The sequence below is a fragment of the Wyeomyia smithii genome, chromosome 3, assembly GCF_029784165.1.
Source record: "Wyeomyia smithii strain HCP4-BCI-WySm-NY-G18 chromosome 3, ASM2978416v1, whole genome shotgun sequence".
NCBI classification, from domain to species: domain Eukaryota; kingdom Metazoa; phylum Arthropoda; class Insecta; order Diptera; family Culicidae; genus Wyeomyia; species Wyeomyia smithii.
The window spans coordinates 259,373,248-259,399,203 of NC_073696.1; the positions used below are offsets into that span (position 1 = coordinate 259,373,248).

General features: G+C 38.7%; 2 protein-coding genes across 6 annotated transcripts in view; one reads left to right on the forward strand and one right to left on the reverse strand.

The window, feature by feature from the left end:
• LOC129727642 (A disintegrin and metalloproteinase with thrombospondin motifs 20) overlaps positions 1 to 25,956 on the forward strand; it is a 477,347-nt gene that overhangs the window by 321,207 nt on the left and 130,184 nt on the right. The window lies entirely within an intron of this gene.
• On the reverse strand, positions 6,547 to 7,966 carry LOC129727644 (uncharacterized). Of its 2 annotated transcripts, none has more exons than XM_055685651.1 (3): positions 7,834 to 7,966; positions 6,860 to 7,776; positions 6,547 to 6,800 (listed from the first exon to the last, which is right to left on the reverse strand). In XM_055685651.1, exons 1-3 carry the CDS (start codon positions 7,916 to 7,918, stop codon positions 6,702 to 6,704), a joined length of 1,101 nt encoding a protein of 366 aa, XP_055541626.1. In that variant the 5' UTR covers positions 7,919 to 7,966; the 3' UTR covers positions 6,547 to 6,701. The 2 variants fall into 2 exon arrangements, with proteins under 2 accessions (XP_055541626.1, XP_055541625.1); XM_055685650.1 differs by having other exon boundaries at positions 6,547 to 6,807.

Below are 25,956 nucleotides of genomic sequence, written 5' to 3' on the forward strand. Positions count from 1 at the left end.
AGGAAAAAAAACAAATGTTGATACTTCACCAGACTTTTTGTATTTTTGCCTACGTGCCCTCCTGGCTGCTAGTTGGATTAATTCAGTAGGTTGCTTGGTAGGAATCGCAATTAGTCTCCTCCAGCTGAATCAGCGGTTGGTGGTGCGAGGAATTTCCTACGGCAGCGTCTGTACACAATGTACACTCTCGTACACCGCTAGAAGATGGGAATGCGCAGCGACTACTGAATTTCTTTCTTGTCACAGTCACAGTGTCGGTACCGAAAACACCAGTAGCACGCGTACAGTCTGGACACAGTGCACAAAATCTTCTGCGCCGCAAGGGGTATCCGGCGCCCGGCGGCGCGGGGATTTGCACTGGCTGCTGGACGTACGCCTATTGTCTATCAGCAACGAGACCGAAAAACACAACCGAAAAACACAAGCGTACTGTATGCACACCAAACAGTATTGTTTGTTCGAGCGAGCAAAAATAACGGACCTGTTTTCGAATGCTTCCTTTCGCAACGATAGCAGGGAAGCGAATCTCGCCGGACCTTTCTCTTAAATCCTTTCATTAAGTTTCGTACAACCTTTATGGGCACCGTTTTCGTGTCGCAGAACGCCAGTTAACCTTGAACTGCATCTAGTCGACAGCTGTTTATCGTGTTTTTTTGAGGTTCCACCTGACGCTAGCCCAGTATTTCCTATAGAGCGGAGCTCTGGTGCGTTGGGAGGGGTCATGTATGGATACTGTTCGCGGCATACCACTCTATGGGCTTTTTTCCAGAATGACAAAATGCTAAATCCGACCAAATGTCTTATATGTCTTTGCAATAGAGTAGGCAGTGTGACTTTGCACTCGTATCCAAGTGAGTTTTAAAACTTGCTTGCACATTTATTTTCGGTTTGCACGTAAACGCTACTAACAGTGCATTACACCTGAGTTGGATTTGAGTTTGAATCCTGCATAACACCAATTGCATAAAAATCGAATTGCGATGAAATTCGCGCCGCGTCTGCTGCAACAGTTTGTTGCATTGTCCTTTGAAAGCATAAATTCAATCTTAAAATAAAACTCATCGCGTCACATCATCACCTGCATCGTTGGATACATCGTGCACTGCATGCATTGCACGCATTTTAACTCAATCGATCAGAGTGTGCGGTGCAAAAAAACTCAAACTATCAAGAGGAAGCAGATTTAAGTTGGATTCAAATCTGAAAAAGTGTTTTTAGTTCAACTTTGCACGAGTACATGCCATCACTGCTTTGCAAACTTCGACAGCTGAATGTGTTGGAAAATCTCTCCACGTACCGTTTCTTCGATCGTTGTCTGGCCGGCTTGTTTTGCTTATCGAGTTACCAGCCACCATTCTGCAAGTCGACAGCCCGGCTCGTTTTGTAGCTCGATTCACAGTTGTAGACGACACACCCAGCTTGCTTGCGACTTCTCTGACGGAATGGTTAGGATTCCGCTTGAAACTGCTGGCCACTCTTTTCGTCGTTTTTGTCCTTCCTGACAGTCGACAAACGTTTTCCTAACACTTTTATTACGTTGGTGACGGTTGATTTGACCACATTTAACAGTTCGGATGACTTTCGCTATGGGTGAGTAAAATTTCAATAGGTTGTTTCTCTTGCTTCGACGCCATTTTCACAACTGAAGAGAAACTGTCAAAATCATACATAAAGCGTGATACTATACACACACATCTTTTAAATGAGGGGTATTCAGGTTTTTTTTTGATACACGATAAAAATAATTCATTTTGAAATTTACTAATTTTTGACCGTAACACTCCTCAGTAGATTAACTTTCTTTTAGCGGATGGTATTGATATCGTTGGCAGGCTTCAGAACGGTCAGCTTTTTTACTTGATCTCGTTTCCTTAGCGTGCGTCACAGTAGGCTTTTGCTCGTTATTGTAAAACAACCGTCGCCTCTCAAACAAAGAAGAAGATGGTCATTTGACACTCGCGTATCAAAGAGATGCACACTGTCATTCGTTTGGCGATGACCTATTTATGTATACTTCATTCTATTTATGTTGAGAAATATTATTACAAGATGAATGATACAAATATTCTCCAAAAATATCCGCACGTGCGTATTTCTCATTTCTAGAAAAAATGTCAATATACGTTTGAGGAAAAAAGGCGTGGTGGCGGTACTCGTTTGACATGTTTGTTTAAGAATGTATTAAAACAGCAGGCCTTGGAAGCGTCAGAGGAAGAAGAAGACGATTATCGCAGTGAAAAGTGCTTCTACCGTGACCATTTTGAAGCCTGATCGTCAGTATCAACAGCAGCCTTCCAAGAGGGGAGCAGCGAAACTAGGACTTACAATCAACTTTGCCAAAACAAAGTACATGGTAGCTGGTGGAAAGCGCGGAGGTTCGTCGAGTCTTGGTACTGAGATTGAGGGGTACATATGAAGTAGTCGACGGATTTTTTGACAACGACGGTAGCCACGAAGTGAAGCGGCGGATAGCAGCCGTAAACAGGAACTTCAACAGTTTAGGTAGTCAGCTGAGGTTCCACACCATGCATGCCCGCATTACATAAGCGCTCTACAGGACGCTGATAAACCCGGTGGTACTCTACGGCCATGAGTGTTGGTCTTGGCACTTAGGGTCTTCTGGCGTGGGAGCTTGCGTGATAATACCCTACTTTACTTCTACGACAACAGACCGATTATCGATCCAATGCCGAATTTAGAATAATTCGCCATGTTACTCGGTCTTATGTTGCTATCCTTCAATTTCTTTTAACACCTATTTCGCGGCAACCTTGTCGACAGCACACATCCAACGAGTGCGGGGCCAACCTCGAAGTCGACGGCCTCTATCGGGATTTCTGTTAAATATAGTCTTCGCTGGTCGTTCTTTTGGCATTCTAGGTACATGCCCAGCCCACTGCAACCTGCCGTGTTTTATCCGCTTAACTATATCCGCCGATTTGTACACCTGGTACACTTCATGGTTCATGCGTCTGCGCCACACACCATTTTCAAGTTTGCCGCCAAGGATAGAACGCAAAATCCTACGCCCAAAAACATCTAGTGCTCGCCGATCGGCCTCTTTGAAGGTCCATGCTTCATGGCCGCGGAGGGCCACTGGAAGGACTAGTGTTTAGTGGAGTGCAAATTTAGTAAGAGTTCGCAGAATGCGGGACCTCAGCTTACGTAATCCGTAGAAGGCCCTGTTTGCAGCTGCTATCCGCCTTTTTAACTCAAGGCTGAGGGGCCGTTCAATAATTACGTAAGCATATTTTTCCACTTTTTCAAGCCCCCCTACCTCCCTTGTAAGACATCGTAAGATTTGCTACTTGCTTACGTAATTATTTAACGGCCCCTAACGGCTCGTTGTCACATGTCACTAATGTACCCAGGTAAATAAATTCGTGCACTACTTCAAAAGTTTCCCCATCTAACACCATCTCAGCACCAACATCCGTCGGACTACCAGCAGAGTTAATGATGAGCCACCTCTTGCCACGCCAGCCCTCCGTATAATGGAGAGTGTTATACGGATGTTGCGATGTTGAACAGTAACTTTGACAGCTCGTCTCCATGCTAAAAACTATCTAACGTCACCAAGGAGTCCGTTATCTCACGGGCTATCTTGACGCATGATGTAGAGCCTTCAAAGGTGGAACGTATCAGCCTAATTAGTTTCATTAACCATTAGTTTCATTCAACCATGTTGAAGCATATTTCGCCATAACTCATTTCTCTTTACTGTATCGTACGCTGCCCTGAAGTCTATGAACAGATGGTCAAAATTTATCGAGTCCGTAGTCCGTAGTGGAACGTTTTCCTCGACAACCACATTGGCATTCGCCAACAAAGGTCTCCTGTACTGGTTTCAGTCTATGGAATAGAATACGAGAGAGAATTTTGTAAACGGTATAACAATAACGTATAAACTTATATACAACTTGTTAACAACTCAAAAAGCGCAAGGGGCGGAGCCAATATAAAACATATATTCACCTTCAAATGAATTGTTCACACGACTTATATGAAACAATTGTATAACGACTATAACCACCACTCTTACATTTCCAGTACCAACAAATGGTGGCCTGTTATTAATAGGTTATAAACAAATTGCACAAATACATACAAAACAGATGACCCACGAAAATAATCATGGCTCTTCATTTGAGAAATTATCAAGACAATTCATTAATAGAATAGGGTGTTGGTATAGTGATTAAATACAATAAATCTACGTGCGATTTCAGGTTTGTCGTGAATATTTGCCTTGTACTTCGTTAAAATTTACGCGCTTCGAAAATACCACAATATGATAGTAATCAATATCATATTTTTTTTTAAATTTGAAATAAAGAAAAAAGTAACAGATGAACTCTAGAGGAATGAGCCTCAGGTATATATCTTCGATAGGATTATATTTTGAAACGTGCCTATAGCACAGAAAAATGGTGTTGAATATTATTTTAGCACGCCGCACAGTGCAACGTTCCATAGACTGGTATGTTTTATACGTGTTTGAGACATACTGTAATGATATTATTAATCTCCCAAGTTCACTCAGACGATTATGGTACGCATCTACTGCGAAGTGGTTTCAACTATTCAAGTGACACATTATTTTTAAAAAAATTTCTTAGTTTTCAAATAAATTTTTTAATATATTTTATATCTTTTCATGTTAAAACCAAAATGATAACGGTAGAGGCATGTAACTACTACATTTCACATGTTACTATTGAGACATAACCTAGCGCATTTGGAAGTTAAAGGCTTCTTAGTCATGCTTATTTATGCTTTTAGAAAAAAGACACTTTGATTTAAATTCGATTGTCAAAAACAGTACCCCAAAGTACATCTCTGAATCTCACCTTTTCCTCATTTTTCGTGTCACACCAATTGAAAAAAAAATACTAGAATGGCTGTTTTGATTTTTGTCCCGCGTTTCCATAAATTCAACGCACTGTGCGCCGCTTGCGCTAACGAGGCAGCCATGTTGATTTTTGGCATTCGTTGAATGGGTACACAGATTGCCCAAAGATTTTATCCGTTATATGACCACTATCTATAAAGTTTATTTCGGTAAAAATATCGCAAAATAATTGAAAAAAATGTACATTGAAACATCAAGGTGAACTAAGATGTCATGCACTATGTACTAATTATTTATACTTTCTTACTCTTTTAGCAAACCAAGCGAGGAGTAATTTCTGCCACAATTTGGAGATGGAATCGTGAAACCAATTAAGCAGGGCTATATAAAGCTACTACAATCTATAAAAAATCGCCGTCACCATCTTGATTATTGTAGTAGAGGAAATAATATAAAAATTCTCTTAACTAAACCACGCGTTAAGTAATATATTTTGAAATTTAAGTAAAACAGAAATATTCAAACATTGATCTGAGGTTATTAATCATGATCAAAATAATAATAATAAAACCGAAGATCGTTGAGCAAGACAAAAAAGAGAATTAAAACAAATCATGGCCGATCAAATCAAACGATTTGCTTGTTATAAGTAAATTGAATGATAAATTTATTGATTATAATTTACTGTCAAATTTACTATTTATGTTTAATCAAACATAAATTCCCTGGGTGTTTAAATATTTTATATAATTTTGAATATTATAACAGTATTTTTGATCTGCACTGTATTTGATGAAAAAGAAATAGTCACATCATAAAATCACATTTACAACTGATTTAAAACTGAACTACAACTTTTGCGGCCATTTTTCAATTTTGTCTCCACTATACGTTTTCACCACTGTTGTCTCTCTTGCATTCTCAAGAAAAAACTAGTTATAAACATGTTATAAATCAGTTTTTACAGCAATTCGTAATGTATTTACAACTTCAACTTGTTATTTCGATTTCAAACATCATTCCGATTTAAAACATCAATGCGAGTGAATTAAAACCCAATGTTTTCCCTGTAACTTATTTATGACTTATTTATAACTTTTTCCTTTCATTTTTTTCGTAAAAGATTGCATGTGTTACTTGGGTAATTCTTCATCGGACCACACTCGCAGCATGATCCGGTGTAGAGCACGTTACAGCTGTCCACTCCCGGCTTTGAATAGTTCGGCTGGAATGCCGTTTACTAGCCTTGCAGTTCTTCAACTCTTTCACTGCTTTCTTCAACTCTCGATTTAAATACGTTGGACAGCCAGGCGCGAATCTCATTCGGCCCCCAAAAAGACCGCACAGCGATACCGCCTGTCGATTTGGGAGAAGGTATCTCTAGTGGGGTGTCCCCAGATGTTCTTTCGAATATTCCGACGTGCAAAATAGGTACTACAGAAGTTCACTAACTTTAAGTCGTTATCGTTGGTATTAGAGTGGAGGCTTTCCTACCAATAATGGGGCGAAACAAAACCTTCTGTCCGACTTGTGCGTTCATACCTCCGATGACGATCTTTATGTCGTGTTGTGGGCACTCTTCATATGGTTTTTCGAGGAGATCCTCGAACTTCTCTTTTACGTTGTCGGTTTTATCGTTTCTCGGTGCAACTGTAGTTGAAGAATCTTGCCTTCATCCTTTATACACGCTTCATTTTTAGTTCAGTAAAATTTTATTTTCGAGTAGCATTCAGTAGAAACATTAAACAGTTGTAAGTCATTTTCATGAAATCTGAGAAGGCCTCAATCGACATCTCGAACAGCCCACCGCAACTGATACCCAACTTTTTCTGCGAGTTAATCATAACAATCAGTAGGGCGTTGCGAATCTCTCGATAGTCTGCCTGAACTGCCGGGTAATAGTGAAGCCTATGGGACCAGTCCGTAGAGTATACCGCATTTCCAACCGCTTGATTCTGGAAAGTTAAACTTTTTTTATTACATTGAACTAGTGCAGTTTGAACTTACCGATTCGCTTAGGTTATTCGTTAGTTGACAATACCAAAAGCACTCGAGCATTCCTGTAAAACCATAGGATAGCATCGCTACAGCTAGAAGGGTTAGTTTGTCTAATGTTATGAAAAACAACAGGCATCCTGATACTACTATCTGGGTATAGAACATACACATGAAAGTTAAGTTTAGAAATTTTTTCAGATCATGCAACTGATCCATCAAGTCAATGTGGCTTTTGATAACGATGAAAAGTTCTTGTTTCAGCACCGTTATAAATCTCAATTCTTTGCTCATCTTGCGTTGTTTGAATGTCAGTTCTGAACTGTTGATAATGTTTTGTTTAACGATCTCGTCGACCTTCTGTGTCAATTTTTTGTATGCAGTCGAAGTTTGTTTCACCTCAACATCAAAAGCAATTAAATAACTGTTGATGATCGTCAGATTTGCCGTGAAGATTGAAGTGAATATCGCATCGAATGTAACGTGTATTCTGTACTTGAACCATGTTGCTAAAAACCTTTGTTGAAGTAGATGGGGAGGGGCAACAAAGAAAGGTTCTTCAAGGACGCCAAAAAATAGTTGCATCAAAAGGACGGAAACATACGACACAATTAGCATCACTACAACCAGACGGATCTTGCGATACGACCGGTTTCTATCTGGATTCCGATAGTCATCGAAACGTTGCCGGAGAAATTGTTGTACATTCCGAATCGTGTTAAGGTAACGATAGGTTATTCCAACTCGAATCAACACTACCGTTAGCTCACATAGAAAAGCTATTGATCCTATCATTTCTGTTTTCCGCTCACTATCTGATATCCAGTAACGCAGACGCTCGAACCAAAGGCACACATGCATAATTAGTAAACATCTATAGATGTTAAACAGACCTCGAGCAATCGGATTACTGGTTCGCAATGTAACTCCTGTAAAAAATGAAATTATTAGAACGGTATGACGAAAACTGAGAAAACGCTCAGCACCTGCAACCACCAAAGAATATTCCAACGGACGGAAAAAGTCCTTTTCGTCATCCAACGCCTTGAGAAATGAAACAGGGTTGAACATTTTGATCTGGCGACAGACTATGTCATGACACTTCCGCAAATCGAATGAAAATGTAGAATAGAACCTAGTTTTCCACCTGTTTTACTTGGCTTTAAATTTGAGTCGAGAATTGCATGCGTTTCATGAAATTTTAATATTATGATATTGAATAATATATGATTGTTTTCATCAAGGCTGTATCAATCAGTAATCATAAATCATTGGAAGGGGAGTTTGCCTTGCATTTGACAATGTATGTGACTTTCGTACTATCGTACTTTGGCACTGTACATATTTTAAATCAACTTGCTTTGATACTTCCAAAAGACATTCATCCTAGAACTGCCAGTCTGTCAAGAATCTTGAAGCCAGCAACACATGCCCCTTCGAACTTTACAGTGCCAAGGCCGAACCTGTCAAACGGACTCACCCATAGATTTAACTCTAGGGTTTTTTTCCCGGCTGCAGTTACCAATGAATCGAACCGAAGGGCACGTCCCCCAGTAAACCAGATGCTCCCACACGATCCCACAGCACACCTAGAGACTGGCAAACTGCCCGAGTGTTCAAACAAAAGCCCTCTATCGGCAGTTGTACCTGAAAGGGGTCACCGGCGGGTCAACAGCCGTCCACCAGCTGGAAGCAATCACAAAACACATCAGCGCAAGCACGGCAGCATAAATTGCTCACCGAGCCACGAAGCCCACTGTCAAGCACCGTAGCGGACAACTCGACGAAAGCATTATTGCTTGCTTGTAAACACCTTTATTTAAAGATTTCCAATTGAGATACATTACTTGGCTCTGCACGACAAGCCACGGGGCCGGGTCCAGAGGTTTGAAACAATAGTTGGATGTTAAAATTAATTAAATTCCTTCTGCTAGAAGACTCGCAGCACGACTCCCATTACACTACTACAACATAGGGTGACAGGCCCCGGTTCTAGTTTATAGCGTTTCATGGACAAACTCTAGCTCCTGGGCTATGATTTTGTGGCACTACCTTCGCGAAGCAACACCGCCGTCGTTCGGCTGCTTATAAATGAATTAATTTATTTTCGATTCAAAGCAGCGGAAAACATGTTGAAGATATTGGCGAACCATGGATCATGTCGGCGGCTGGCTGCCGCAATATGCCACACAGCCTATGCTGCTCGTACGTAGCGTCCCGTCCATCTGGCAGCTGAGAGGCCTATTTGGAAACAATTTAACTGTTTTACAAGCGACCTAGCTCGAACCGTTTCATGCTCGGTGCCAGTTTCTGATAAATTTTGCTTAAGCATGATAACCAATCACCGTGTGGAGGTGTAGGTTTGGGCTCTATTTACGCTATTTTCAAAGTGCATCGCTCTTAATGTGAAATTCTAGTGAACTGCAAAATTTCTGCAAAAGTTTACGGACATAATTCGTATAGGCAAAAGTTGGATAGCACGAAACCGCATCAATATTGTGCGAAATTAGCGCAACTTTTGATTAAGTTTGAAATCTCTGAATAACGAATGTGTGTTGACCAGAACGCAATCAAAACACTTGTAACATATCAACTGGTGCTGGTACCATCATGATAATTCGTACTAGTATTGTACTGTTTCGGTTGCGATCGATTTTATTAGGACTGGGCGAGCACGTATCGTTGAAACGGACCGGGGCGCCCCGAAACTGATCGTTTACCCGAAACTGAAATATACCGAAACATCCCGATTTTTTGTATGTTATATATATCAGAATGGGGAAAGGTAATTGATTTTCCAGAACCAAGTTTTTTTGGTTCCTTTTGGGGTCCTAAACAATCCTAAACTTACCGGAAGTCGATTGGTTTTGTCTCCGCTTGGCGCATTGCATTTCAAATTTGTATGAAAAATTATATGGGAATACCTACTTTTTTGCATTTACCTTTCTAGAGAGCTCAATAATGATCTAATAATGCACTACATTATGCAAAAGTATAGTATTTTAGATGCCTAACAACTTTGCAGAAGGCACTGAAGAGCTAAGATGTCCCTAAGAAGAGCTATAGCTGTTCAAAGTTGAGTATGTCGATTTAACTGCAGAAAATCTTGTTACCTGCTAACATTACCAATGTACCGGCGCCAGTAGGATTCCTATCAGAAATAACCTGTCGTAACGAGTTTATACACTCAGCTGGATCAAACAAACAAATTCAGGTTGATATTCTAGGCGTAGATAGAATCTACAACGTGTTTCAGAGGTTACTTCTGATGGAAACCTGAATAACGCCGGTACATTAGCAGTGTTGGCAGAAAAAATGATTTGCAACATAAACTTCGACATACTCAACTTTGAACAGTTCCAGCATTTTTTTGGGACACCCTAGCTTTTTGATGTTTTCGGCCAAGTTGTTAGGCATCAAAAAACCTACCATTTGCAGTCATGAAACCTATGGTTAGAGCCACTTTGAGCTCTTTAGAATGGAAAATGCAAAAAAGTTGGTTTTTCCATACAAATCTCCATATAAATTTGACATGCAATGCGCCAAGCGGATGTAAAACCAATCGACTTCCGATAAATTTAGGATTGTTTGGGCCTCCAAATAGAACAAATAAAAACTTGGTTCTGGTTTTCTGCTATCAAGTTTCGTTTTTCCATATAATGATTCCCCACCCTAATATATACCTATATTCTACTTTTGATCTAAGTGACTGTAGTCATTGTTCAAATCTTTCGTTACGAATTTTACACAACTGTTACGCGAAATCAGAGCAAAAGTTGTGTGAAATGAGAGGACGCACCCTTAGCTTGAACTTTTACGTGTAGTTTTGTTGTTAAGTAATGCCGAAATAAAATGAATAAAATTTTAAAACCTTTCACACACAAAACACTCTATAAGGAAAAAATGTCTATACAACTTACTGTACAAGTTACTAGATATTTTATTATATTATATGTGGGTTAATATAATATAATAAAAAATCTGGTAACTTATTTCCCAAATTACATTTATTAAAAATTTACATTTATTAAATTTCGTAGATAAATCTCTCCTGATTTCTGTCAGTACTGAACCAAACACTAGAATCATCCAAACTCTAATATAAAATGTAGTAAAAAAGTATTCACACAAGACCGGAAATCTAGAAAAATCATTCCGGAGGTTCTCTTTCTCTACAATTACTCTACAGGTTTTCATTGAGAAAGCCAATTTTGTTTGTTTTTTGTTTGTTTATTGCCAGTAGCGTAAAGGAACTTCTTTTTAAATTGATGTCGCGCAGGATCACATACAATGTCAACTTATTAATATCTATTTAAATATACACATCTTATTGACTATTGATTTTTCATATAATAATAAAACTTCTAATCATTCATCGATTCCAAAACTCTAGGCAGCCCCTCTTAAAAACTACTTCTGAGGTTGAACGTTTGGTTCCAACAGGTAATGTATTCCAATTGACTACAACCAATTTCTGGGTTGTTTTGAAGAAAAACTGCTATCATTTCTCCATGTAAATCTCCATGCAACTGGTTTTTGTTCTGGAAAATAATCTCTCGAAATTTCCGCTCTCACAACATTTATACGGGATGCATTTTTTAGAAAAAAGTTTTTGAAGAAGCAGAATTGTGTATAAAAACTCCTATAAATTGAAATTCTTGCCATTTTTTGAATTTTTACCCGAAATTTTTATCTAGTGAAAATATGCTTCGAGACTGAGGATAATCGAGTCTAAAATTCCGGATAATCGAGACCAACCTGTATTCGAACAGCATATTTAAATTTGTTAGTTAAAAGTTTATAGATTACTTCCACACGCCTTTTTTATAATTTTGGGTTCAAAATGGTGTTTATGGAATAGATTCCTCTGGTGCTTCTTGTGGCAATAGAAACAATTCAAAAAATAATGCCAAATACTATTAAATATAGGAATTCCTTTCTCTCTCTTTTACTCTCTCTCTTTTACTCTCTCTCTCTCACACACAGACACAGTCCCTCTCCTCTCTCTTTCTCTATTCTCTCTCTATTCTCTCTTTCTATTTTTCTCTCTCCCTCTCTCTTTCTATCTCTCTCTTTCTTTTTTTCTCTCTTCTCTCTTCTCTCTTTTTTCTTGCTTTCTCTTTTTTGTCATTTTTTTCTCTCCTTTCACTCTACTTTTTTGTCCTCCTTCTCTCTTTTTTCTCTCTTTCTTTCTTTTTCTCTAGTTTTCTCTGTATTTTCTTCTTCCTCTCTTTTTTTCGTTCATACTTTTTTTCTCTCTCTATTCTCTTCTCTATTACTCTCTCTCTCTCTCTATTTCTCTCTCTCTATTTCTGTCTCTATTTCTCTCTCTCTATTTCTCTCTCTCTATTTCTCTCTCTCTATTTCTCTCTCTCTATTTCTCTCTTTCTATTTCTCTGTATCTCTATTTCGTTCTCTCTTTGTATTTCTCGCTCTCTCTCTATTTCTCTCTGTCTTCTTCTATTTCTCTCTGTCTTCCTCTATTTCTGTCTCTCTTCCTTTGTTTCTCTCTCTCTATTTCTGTCTCCCTCCCTCTATTTCTCCCTCTATTTCTTTCTCTCTCTCTCCCTCTCTCTCTCTCTCTTTCTATTTTTCTCCCTCTCCCTCTAATTCTCTTTCCCTCTATTTCTCTCTCTCCCTCCATTTCTCTCTCTCTCTTCCTCTTCCTCCCTCTCACTATTTCTTCATCCCTCTTTCTTTCTGTCTCTTCTCTTTTTCTTCCTCTCTTCCTATCCTCTCATTCCGCCTTTTTCCTGTCCTTTCTCTCTCCCTCTATCTTCTACTTTCTCCCTCTCTCTCCTTTCGATCCCCTCTCTTCCCTCTCCTTCTCTTACTCTCTCTCTATCTCTCTTCCTCTCTTTCCTTTTCTTTTCATCTATTTCTTTCCCTTTTCTTTCTCTCTTCTCTCTCTCTCGCTCTTTTCCCTCTCGCTCACTTATCTCCCCTCTCTTTGTCTTTCCTCTCTTTCTCTTTGTTTTTCATTCACTCCCTTCTGATTTTGCTTCCTCTTAATATCTTCTTCTTCTTCTCTTTTTCTCTCTTTTTTTTCTTTTAGGTGTTGTTTCTCATTTGCAAATTACATAACTTTTTTTTTTCTACAAATGAAGCTTAATAATTCTTTGTTAAGAGAAATACAAATCATGAGAGAACTGAGCGTGGATTCAGCGAGTAGAGATAATAACGAATGACGATAAAATCGAAATAGCGTAAAAGTTAAAACTTCCATGCATTTTGATTTTGAAAAATAGTCGCTGAGTTCAAAAGAAAATTTGATTAGTTACTTACCTTACTTTCCTTTGTTGGCTAACGGACCGTTCACCGGTCTAGGGCCGAACGAATTAAAGATGTCCAGCTTCTTCTATCTTGGGCAGCCGTTCTCCAGTCTCCAACAGATCGTGCATCTTCTTCAACCGCACAAATCCACCGCGTGCGAGCCTCATCGTGAAGTCGACGGCCTCTTCCTGGTTCTCTACTGAAGATAGTTTTGGCGGCTCTCTCGTCAGGCATTCTGGCTACATGTTTGAATAATTGGTACAATTCGTGATTCATGTTTCTGCGCCACACTCCATCTTCCAATTTACCGCCAAATATCGACCGCAGATTACTTATAACCTACAAATAGTTAATTTTTAACAAATTAAAAATGCCGAAAAGAGAGTAAAAGCATAATTGTTTGACAGTTGTTTTAAAATAATCGCACCATATCCGCATAATTTTTACACGGAACCTTCTGCTCATAGAGGCCCCGCTACCAGAACATAATCACCTCTCACTTTCTTTTGATACTCTTGTCCATATATTGATAGGGAGGGTATCTGTTTTCTTACTCTCTTTCTCCCTTTGTCTAGTTTTCTTTACTTCTGGCGCGATTTTTTGCAGTACACTTCTTCCTTCTGATTTGTACTGTGTTTCTGCCGCTCGTAGAAAAACTAATACACTTGCTGCTTGCATCACAGCCGAGCGAAACAAAAGTGGTGAGGTACTATAGTGAAAATACACCGCGGTGTGCCCTTCTGAGATAAATACGATAACATTCGAAGAGCAAACTTGCGTGACGGGCGGTTAGATTTATTTTTTTCAGTTTCCAGATACAAAGCAAACAACGCAATCTACTCACCTACCTAGATGCTCCCCTCATTTGATATTAAGAGGCATACAGTAGAAGCACTGCAGTGAGCTCTGTTGTGTAGTTGATGAGCGTAACGTCCTGTGCTGGTGAGAAAGATCACACCAGTTTATTATCTCTCTGGAGAGATATTTCAAATTTCACCGCAGTGATTTTTTACAATCCGCTGTTCTCTTCAAGCAATTGCATCCCTTTGCCGACCAGTGTGAGAGCAGTTGTTTTCACAGTGTAAGATATTCTCGTACACGCTAGTGGTTCTCTGAGGAAAAACGACAAGCCTGATTTCCTCGTCATTTTTCTCCCTTTTTTAACTTTCTGTTTCTTTTTCTCCATTTGTTTTTCTATTTAGTGTAAGTTAACTTATAGTGGATCACTTTCCTATGGTGGACCACCTCCCAGATTAATTGAATTCAGGCGAAAACTTCCATCGGGAAACATTTGATTCAGCCCATCTGCATCATAAACATTTATAAGTCTCGATTTATGTTAAGAGAAGTGACGTTAATCTAACGAATGGTCCACTATAGGTTAATTTATCCTATGTGTAGGACAAACAAAAAAAAGTGTCTCTAATAGGCCTGAAGCAATGCGAATGATATTAGTGTCATTTAGCAGGTTTGAAATAGTAGAAATAATGAACCATGAAACACTGTAACTCATTTTAATAAAAAAAAAACATCGAACGTCTATTCTTCGGGGATCATAAAACACACAACAATCGCTATTGCAGAGCAGTTCAATGATTTGAATGAGTTCAAAACTAAATATAAGTTCTTGTCAATTCCACACATTTTTGAACTCTGACGAAAAACTGTTTATTTGTTGACATAAATTGGAATTTAGGGTAGAACTAGAGTAAATAACTAGAGTAAACCTATATTGGACCCCTTTCCTATAGTGGACCCCATTCATCGGATTAATTCTATTTCTCCTAACTAAAGATTAACTCCAGATTAACTTAAAAGGATGTTCCCGGTTAAAAGTTTTCTAGAATCTTTCGTGTTTTTGCATAAATTGAGTTAATCTGACCGGCTTTTATGTAAAGTTTTTTGAAGTAGAATACTTCTCTCAGTAAGTTCGGATACATAGGGATGTAAAATGAAAATCTAAAACCGAAAAAAAGTGAAAAATATGTCCAATTTCAAATGCTAATAAATCGATTAGTATTAGATGGATTTCCTTCGTTCTGGCAGCAATAGATTGGAAAATCTTCTAAGATTCTTTCCAAATGCAGATAATTGCAATTTTATTATTCAAACTATTGTACTATTGAAAATAGTCAAGCCTTGTCAAAACGAAAAATTCGGCCTCTGATTGATCGTTATATGATTGCTTCCCAAGCACGGTCGACAGAATCATAGACCTTGCCATTTGAAATGTGCAATTTGGCTTATAAAAGAGCCTGCTTCACCCGAAGCCGCTCATTATAATTCTAGACTGCAACCAGTCCTCCCTTAGCAGCAGCAGGAGGAGTGCAGTGGATACAGCAGCAGTACCAGCATCGCTAGCAGCGGATAGCGGTCACAGCTCTGGTATGGCAACCAATAGTGCAGCGCGTCTTAGCATCGTAGCAGGGCCAGCTGATGCAGGGCAGCGGATACCAATGGCAACGGGGATAGCGCAGCGGTTGCAGTTGGTCTCAGCATCAATCTTAGTAGGGCCAGCTGATGCAGGGCAGTAGATACAAATGGCAGCGAATAGCGACCACAGCTGCGGCAACGGATATCACCATCGATAGCACCAGGGCCAGCTGATGCAGAGAGGCATTTTAATGAAATGCTGTCTCTGAGTGATAGCGGGCACACTAGTAATGCATCCAATGAAAAGAACGTTCTGGATACCTGGTGAAATTTGGAGCAGATATATATTTGGCTTCATCTCCGTGTATCAGAACGTACTGAATTATCTTTTCCTTCAGTCATGAGCACGACATCCGGAAAGCTTTTATTATCAGCATAAAAATTAATTTTTCACATAACCAAAATTTAAAAATTATCTAGTCCAAATCATGACAAGCAACTTACTATATTATTGAAAATAACCAATCCTTGTTGAAGCGCAAAATTCGATTGATCTGATTGGTCGTTAATATGATTGCTTCCCAAGCACAGTCGACAGAAACATAGACCTTGCAATTTGAATGTGCTGTTTGTCTGTATAAGAGTAAGGATAGGAAATATCGATTAAAATGGCTATCGATAGTTATCAATGATTTCCTACCGCTATCGATAACTATCGATAGCTTTTTCATCCCTATATAAGAGCCTGTTTCAGTCGAAGCCGCTTATAATAGTTCTAGACAGCGACAACAGCAGTCCTCCATTAGCAACAGCAGTAGCAGTGCAGTGGATACCAGGCGGATAGCGGTCACAGCTGTGGCATAGCAATGGATAACGCACTAGTTGCAGCGAATCTCAACATCGATAGCAGCTGGGCCAGCTGTTGCAGGGACAGCGGATACCAATAGCAGCGTTTTTAGCGGCCAAAAAATTAGAATGGCTGCGGATAGCGTAGCAGTTGCAGTGGGTATCAGCATCGATAGCAGCTGATGCAGTGAGGCACTTTAGTGAAATGCAGTTTCTGTGCGATAGCGGGCGTAAATACCGTCAATGAAAAGTTGACTCATTTCGACAACACACCATGCTTTTCACTGTTTATTTTATCACAAAGAATATTTTATTCGCACTGTCAGTGATAACGCCAAGATATGATCGGTATCTTATTCGATATTGAACACCAAATGAAAAAATGACAGATACGCAAGCAGCCGGGTTATCTTTCTTGTAAAAGTATTCTACTTCATCCTTGCGGTCGTGGCTTTGCACACAACCCTCCTGTTTTTTTTCTAAATTTAATATAAAAATCATTTCTAAAACTTAAGTTTCGTAAAACGAAAGAAAAATGGAAATTTCAAATCCTTCACTATACGGTAGCACAGGAATCAGCCGAGAATCGACCCAATCGAGCAACCATAAGTCTTGTAAAAATGTTGCTAATTTTTATTGACCTCCTATCATTTATTCGCACGTCTACCAACTGTCCGCAGCAATCAACGCCGTTGTGGTTGATAAATCAAAAGATCTAGCGAGCGAGAAGTAAAATAAGAAGAGAAAAATACAACCCAGTAAGACCAACCTCATCCGTTAGCTCAGCCAGTTTCCGGTTGATGATCGGCTTATCAGTTTAAACCCTTTGGATTGGTTGTTAATTAATGCAGGCTCATAAATATCGACTCTCCGCCGCACACAGGCGAACCCTGCCGCATGCCAGCTGTTCCGCAAGTTATTCACGCGCGAATCACGGAAATCAGAGTGCGGTTTTTTGCCTTCTTACGTTTTCTTTAGTTTTGGACTCGTCACAACCACAAAAAAGAAACAGCGAACGTTTGATACGCCGCCGGTTTCAGTAATGTATGCGGCATGTAAATTGATCAATAAGTCTTCCTAATTACGGTGAGATATATCACAGCTGTACGTGCCGAAGGGGTTTGTGGGAATGAGCATAATCAGGCAGTGGATTATTCGTTGGAGCTTTCGTCTTTCGTATCGTGTTAAATAGCTAATCAAGGGATTTAGTTATGGGCATGATTAACGTAGTGTCCCGCCAAACTGATATCAATCTGTTCTCGAAATCAGCATCAGCCCAAACATTTCGTCAAGTCGATAATGAATGACTCGTGAAATGCCATCGGAAATCTTTTTTACATACCGAAGCGCAATGAACTCACAAGCGCTTCGGTACGTGAGGGATTGGGTGGCAATTCCCAACAACCTTTCAATAGTCTGTCAGAAGAAATAGCGTATTCATCAATCATAACCATTTACGGCTACCTATTGGAACCGTACGAGCATCGATCAGCAATCAGCGGCTTCGGCATGTTTTCGAACTTCTCGGGTATGGCATCCCGCAGTGAGTGTGGTGAGATAAATTGTTCCAAATAACCTCTTTGGAGTTGCTAATAATGAATGATTGCCCTCTGTCAGCTGACCTAGGCTAATAGAAATTCGGTCAACGCACGACGATTGGGTACCGTATTAGACGGTAATTGCCGGTAAAGAGACAACATTCTTCGGTTTACCAGTCCGTTTTGTTCTCTTCCCAAAGGCAGTCTAAACATTCGTAATTCCAAAAGTTTTCACCAACCCTAGTGATAACCCTGAAGTACAAACTGGGTCACCAATCGATTTCCTATGCTAGACACGACTAACCAAATGATTCATTCTGTCTGTAAATCGGTCATTCACACAGCTGCAAGCCTTCTAATTCGTTAGCCCCGAGCGAATGTAATCGAGCTTTTACGACCGTGCCAAATTAGAGATTTATACAAGCTTCCCGACGCGACGTCGCAATAAAATGCCGCGGTGCGTACACTCGTGGCGGCTTTACGAGCGAAATGCAATTATACAATGTGTACCAACCAGATGACCACACCCACCCGTGTTTGGTACGAGAAAGTGCTTCCGTGACACCACCGTTGTTGTGGGATGCTGCCTGTAGCTCTGCTGCAAGTCTTCGACTTACGGTTGTACACAGGGCGTCAGGCTCTGGATTATATATAAAGAACGTTTCTTCCCCGCATTCCAGTGCAGCGTTAAAATTATCGGTTTCTAACCGTTCCAGTACGATCCTAGATAGCGTGAAGTTCTTATGGAGTCCCTAAGTGCAGCATGCCCCGCAGTCAATTTCACCGTGACGAATAAATTCTGACTTATGACACACACGTGCCTGCTAGCAGTCGCACTTAAGCGTTTATGAAGGATGATGAGCTTGCACTGAGCACTCCATTTCTTCTGACATTACCCGGTGAATGGAATTGTAACCGTGTGAAGATCGACCGACCACGTACATACCCGACTGATAGTCTGCGACGGAACAAAGCGCTCTTGGCGTGGGGCGATGATTACTTAACAATAGGTTGAAGGTGCAGTTAATCTTCTTATGCAAATAACTTCACCTTTTATAAGTTATTGCATTCGCTATGCGCACGTGAGCTTCGGCACCCGTTGTAAAACACAGAACGGAGCCATGAATGTGCGCTGAGCGTAAATCAACAGGATCTATCGGATAGATGAATCTCTTATGCGACAAAACAATCCCCCCAACTGATCTTTTGAACTGCAACCAGTAAACATGGGAAATTTTGAATCAATACCTTTCCAGCACCGCTAACCATAAGAAGAATCCATCCGTTCCGTTATTTCAACAGAAAACCGCTCGGTCTCGGAGGTGCGCAGATAGAGATGTACCTTCATCGCCGTGCGGTAGAAGATTGACTCGATAAACGATCTTTCCCTCGGGCTGTGGAGATGCAGTTTATCTCCAGCGGGAATAATGAAACGATAAAATTAAACCCGATAAGCCGCGCACGGTGTGTAAGCTGGGGAGATGGATCGCGCGAGGATCAGGATACGCCCCGACGATATTAACTTTTAGCATCGGCGACGACCTTCTTGAGTAGGAACCGGGACCTTTCTTAGCATACATAATTGATCGAAGCTGAAAGCAGCCAGCCCGCGCGCACGCATACGGTAAAGTATCTCCTTGGAGCGTTCCGTTGAGATCATTAATTATAGTTAATGATGATCCAAAGTAGTCGCTTGGTTGATTGGGTTGTGCAGGGTTCTAGGTTAGACCTAGGTTAGTAGCTTGGATGAGTCGGATTATGTCGGAATGCATACCAGATTATGCGAAATTGCATGAAGATTCATTGCTCGACTTCTGTTTGAAATATAAATTTATTCTTAATGAAAAATCATACTTTTCTCTCTTCAAAATTGTAAATATAAAAAATACTTAACTATTTTATTCTAAAAGCTACCTAGAAAAAACACTGAAACACCGCCAAAAATACATGGTACAAGAAAAAATATCGATTTCGATATTCATTGAATTTATCAATCATCACTAATGAACAATAACATCAAAGTTTCTTGTTCGTATTAACATAAAATGATTAAAAAAATATTATGACGATGGCAAAAGTATTCTATAAATTGCGAAAAATTCGCGCTTCAAAAACAAAACACAACTGACAGGCAACCAACACCATGCGTTTGTATGAGTGCATACAGTAAGAACGCTCACTTATACTTTCATATACAATACTCGAAAACTTGTATTCGAATATATTTAACACGGTGTACGGAGAAAATATTTCAAGATAACAGCACAGGTTTCGCCCTAGAGTTCAGATTAGAAGAACATGAAAGACTGCAGCTTTTTAACCATTCTTGTGAATTTTGGCGTCCTAGCAAGCTCAGAAGTGCGTCGAAAGGCCGCAGAATAATTGTTTGTCGGGTTCGTTGCTTCTATGTTCGCTTACGGGAAAACTTTACTTCATTCATCAAGTCACTGAAGCAAATAAAAATCCCTCAAGCTCAAGCTGAATAAAAAATGAAAGATTATAGTTTCTTAACCGTTCTTGTGAGTTTTGGTGCTCCTAGCCAAGTCGGAAAAGTGTCAAGTCCTAGAGACTCAAATGAAATTTTCCCGTAAGCAAACGTAGTAGCGACGAATCCTGCAAGCAGTTGCTCTGCAGCCTTTCGACGCACTTCCGAACTTGCCAGGGATAGCAAAATTCGCAAAAAGGATTGAAAACCAACAATCTTTTATATTTTTCCAGTTTGAGCTTTTGGGTAAAAGTTTTAATCGCTTTTGTAGACCAGCGTTATTTATTTCTCGACATGCCAAGAACACATTTCTTGACAAGATTTCTTGAACGGGTGTTTCGCAACAATTTCTAAACTGGCGGTGCTCATATTAATGTGTTAACATAATGCATCTAAAATTAGAATCACAATTATCGCCTCCATTCACCAATAAATCTGGTTTGGCTCAAGGCAGCAATTTAGGGCCACTACTATTCATTTTATTTTTTAATGACGCCTATGTTGCACTCAGAATTAACTGTAGGCTGTTTTACACTGACGATCTTAAAATATATTTGAAGATTCGTTGCATTGAGAATACGTTAAATTCGTTTGTTTATTGGTGTAAATTGAATTGTCTAACAATCAGCATTGCTAAATGTGATGTTAAGACTCTCCATAATAAGGCCTATAATATTCAACTACCAAATATATGGTCAAGTAATAAAAATAGTTGAATACGTGAATGATCTTGGCGTAACTTTCGATCCAAAACTAACATTTGATGGTCAACGCGCGATAACTGTTTCAAAAACTACCCACCAGCTTGGATATATTTCGAAAATCGTAATTTCAAAGACCCGTACTGCCTCGAGTCATTGTATTGCTCTCTTTTCCATCCTATCACTGAAAACGCAATCATATTTGTGTACCACACCAGCTTTACTGAAATCTACGATTAGAACGTGTGCAGCGAAGATTTATTCATAGAGCTTTTCGAGACGTTCCCTGACCCCCGTATTCAGACCGTTGCACAGTGGGGAATCGCTGGCCATCAGCTCAAAAACTTTATTTACGTAGGCTGTTTCAAAATGATTTCTCTTTTTCGCTATAACATTCAAGTGCCTTAATCTAAAATTTGGGCGCAATATCATGAGGTCTGATTTTTTATGACTTTTCAAAGCTGACGTTTTTTGACAAAATTAAAAAAAAAATGCATTACTTTGAAACGCTCTACAGCTTCAATGGAGGCTTGGATCTTTTTGGTGTCAAAGGAAAAGTTGTTCGAAATACTGTACAAAAGAATTCTCTTTCATTGGATATTGTAAAATTTGATCATAGTAGGCCTGACACTGAAAAAATAATAAAAATAGTGATTTTTTGAAGTTTTGTTGCCGCAGTTTGCCACGGTTATGACTACATTCAAAATTTAGGTGAAAACATAAACTTTCAAATGCATACTGGCCGCTGTAGCGCGAAACTGCGCAAATTGTCGGTTTAGTGAGAAATGCGATAGCAGATTTTTTCATTTTAATTTTTTAAACTTGAAATTTTATCTAGGATTCAATTTATTCAAAACCATAATACTCCGTTATTGAAAATTTGCCACACCGACACTAATCCATTAAGGATAAAATATAAATCTCGGCAAAAATCACAAAATTTATCTATGAAAATTAATATTAATACGTGTTGTCATTGTTTCATTCTTATTATTTCTTATAGAGATTAATGAAAATGCGTCAATTCCTTAACAAATACAACTTCTGCGCAACGCTGTTTTGCTTGTAAAGCTATAATATCGGAGTTTAACAACATTGAAAAAATGCGGACATTGAACGTAAACTAAGATTGTTCGAATTACGGAATATCTTCGCTTCATTGCTGGATACGTTGTTTTGGGTGCATGATTTATATTTCATATCGGCTGGGATTCAAGTACTGACAAAAATCTGGGTTCTAAACACAGTTTGAAGCTACCTAGAAAAAAATCTGGTTAGACCAAATCGATGTTTCAGGTCAGCAATACCAATCAAACCGCAATAATATCTATAGGAAGCAGGCTCAAGAGAAGAGTACCTGAATAACTATATATGCCCGAGAACATTTCACTCGCAAATATAGTCGAAAAAATACTAATCATGGTTAATTCAATCATCTTATTTTTCCCACTGATCCAGTAGTTAACACTTATTTTGAAAAGGTGAAAAGTAATTGTAAAACACTTTCAGATGAAGTCAAATTTCTATTGAAGAAAACAATTGATGAATCAGGGAGAGCTGATGATGAATCTGAACACAGTTATAAAGATGAAGAAAAATGAAGAGAAACATGATGATTGCTTTGATATGTAATTAGTTTGCATTACCTGTTTTCCTTCTAATGTTAATCATTAATAATGTTAATTAAAAAATCATTTTATTTTGGCAAAATTTGGTTTACTCCAGTGCACAGTGGGGAATCGCTGGCCATCAGCCAAAAAAAATTTTTTTCGTTAGCTGTTTCATAATATTTTTCCTTTATTGCTATAACATTCAAGTGTCTAAATCCAAAATTTGGACGCAATATCATAAAATCTGAAGTTTTTATGACTTTTCAAAGCTTGGCGAACTGACGGTTTTTGTCTTTTTCTTGAAAAAAAAGTACATTAATTTGATACGCTCTGTAGCTTCAACGATAACTTGGAATTTTTTGACGTCAAAGGAGAAGTTGTTGTAAATATTGTGCAAAACAAACCCTTTTCATTTGATATTGTAAAATTTGGTCATAGTAGGCCTGACACTAGAAAAAATTAAAAAAAAACGTGATTTTTGTAGAAAAGTAGCTTAAAAGTTTAGTTGCCGCAGTTTGCCACGGTTGTGACTACATTCAAAATTTAGGTAAAAACGTAAGCTTTCAAATGCATACTGTCCGCTGCTGCGCAAAACTGCGCAAATTGTCACTTTAGTGAAAAAAGCGATAGCAGATTTTTTTAGTTGTTCATTTTTGAAGTTGAAATTTCATCCTGGATTAATTTTAATCATAACCATGATACCCCATTAATGAAAATTTATGATATCGTACTCAATCCGTAAGGATAAAATATAAATTTGGGCAAAAATCACAAAATTTATCAATGAAAAGTTATAAAATAAGTGTTAAACAAGAAAACAGTAAACAAATCTGAAATTTTAATTATCTCAAACTTTATCACTTTCTGCAAATTTAAAACAATACTAAAAACATTCAGCCCTTTCCAATTTTTGATCATGAAATTCGTTAAACTGATTGAAGTGTCAAATATTAGCAGCAAATTCATACTATCAAACTCCGGTCAACAATAGCCCGTTTGAAGATTGCTTTTGCTTCGCACTCGTTTGCATACAAAAGTAAAGCACACATTTTGCTTTATGAGAAAAAAACAAAGAACAGTCGTCGCCCTCCGCATTTTTTCGTATTCATTTAGAACGATGTGTCATTCCAGTGTCTTAGTTTTCAAATTAATAAATTCGTTGAATTTTATTATGGAGCCTTCAGCTTCAGCAGCACTACCTAATTCAATGTCTAGTAAGTTGTCAATTCATGGTGTTATGCATGTATTCAAATATCCTCTTTAAACCATAGAAACCGGATTAGGAAAATAACATATATATGAAACAATGAAACATCGAAAATTACTAGAAGAAATAAAAATTGCAGCGAAAGACATTTTTCCTGCTGATAAGTATAATGAACTTCAAATTTTCTGGAAACAATTCAACACGAGATTTAAGCGATCACAGCGAAAGATGATGATGCTGTTGATGATTTTTTCAATTTGTAATAAGTTTGTATTACTTATGTTTTTTTAGTTTATTTAAAATATATATATATTTAGGCAAAATTTGTTTAGTTCGAGGGGTCGTCCATAAATTACGTTTTTTTTTTCAATGGGAAGGACGCCTGGTGGCACTACTTGTGGTCAAAGATCATATAATTCTATAAAAAAGGAAAAAAAGGCCAAAAAATATTAAAATTGACTTTCGTGCTTTATGGACGGCCCCAAACAAAAAATGGATGCCAAATTCGTGTTCAGCGCCCCAAAATTATGTAAATACCAAGTTTTTGTCGCATTTATCGACACTTTTTTTGCTTAGCCAGCCTTTGTATGGAGTCGCCCCACTGTGCAGTGAGGAGGACGCCCAGCGGCGTTACTTGTGGTTAAAGATGATATAAAACTATTAAATAAAAAATTAAGGAAAGAAGTGTCAAAAAATCATTAAAGATTGGATTACGTGCTTTATGTACGGCCCAAATAAAAAATTGATACCAGATTCGTGTTCAGCACCCCAAAATTGTGTAAATACCATGTTTCTGTCGCATTTATCGAAACTGTTTTTGCTTGTGTGAAGTCGCCTCACAGTGCGTTGCCGTTTGCTTCATCAATAAACCCCTGAAATGCGGCCGCAAAACACAACAGGTATTGTTTGTAGCAACGCTGTTGGATAGTGGGATAGAATCACCCAAACTCCTGAACAGGCTGGCTAGAATAAGTTCTCAATATTATGTATATATTAGTTCATTAGGACTACCAATCACATGAATTTTGCACACAAATAAATAAATAGACGATTCGCCTTTTTTATCTGATGCAATTCCAGTCACCTTTTTTTATTTTATTATATTTGAAAAGTACTACTTTTTTAAAATGATATGTTAAATTCAAAAAGTAATAAGTTTCAGACAAAACTTTTTATTCGAAGTTATTATGAAATTAAGCTTGTGTTTAAGCTTCACATCCGTATATTTCGTACTTGCCCCTCGTGATAAATCTGAGCTGGTGAAGTTGCACAGAGAACCACGTATTTAGCAACTCTGGATTAGTTCACCATCTTCAATGCACAACAATTCAGTAGCTTCCGCTTTGTATAGATCTAGACCGGCGCCGGCCACGTTCTTGCGGTCGTTTGGGTGAGGAAGCAGATTGCGAGGTAGGAGGTGTAACAGTCGTTGCTGTCAGATACCGTGTTTACCTGTGCATCTCCATGACTACGACGTAAAGGAAGTGTTGTGTCACCGTGGTAAGTGGCGCAGTCGAACAATGTTGCGCGTGAAGTTAACTCATTACGAAGACAAACTTTGAGAATATAACTTGTCAAATAACAAGAGTCTATGCGAGCGAAGCGTGAACCATCCACGACCCGAAACAATATTTGAACATTTTAGTCGCAAGTTTTTATTCGAAATTATCATGAAATTATTTTCAAATCATTCACTTTAAAAGTTGTGGATTTCACCAAAGTTGTGAGGGGGGATAAGAGTTTCCGATTGGTACACAATTTGGCATGGAATTCAGCCGCTACGTGGTGGTAGTGGGCTGCAGTTTCGAGCATTTTGAATTAATTTTATTTCTGGAATTCTTACAAAACTGAAGTCTTCAGGAAAGCTGTTCAGAAGAACAATGGCATCCAATTGGTTAATAGTTAAGTTAGGGTGATAGCCTAGGAATCTGCCACAACACGGTGCTAATGTCCATGAAGTTTCAAATATTTTTTATTACTTTTTCTTCGATTTATAACCGCTTAGTAAGTTGCGGTCTTCGGCAAAGTTTTTGGGTTATAACGCGTGAGGAAAAAAATCCGAGCTACTTTTAAATT

Coding starts and splice junctions, on each gene's coding strand:
- LOC129727644 (XM_055685650.1), bottom strand. CDS start 7,918: ATGTTCAACCCTGTTTCATTTCTCAAGGCGTTGGATGACGAAAAGGAC. Junction 7,777..7,833: donor ATATTCTTTGGTGGTTGCAG/GTGCTGAGCGTT, acceptor CATTTTTTACAG/GAGTTACATTGCGAACCAGT. Junction 6,808..6,859: donor CGAATAACCTAAGCGAATCG/GTAAGTTCAAAC, acceptor TTAACTTTCCAG/AATCAAGCGGTTGGAAATGC.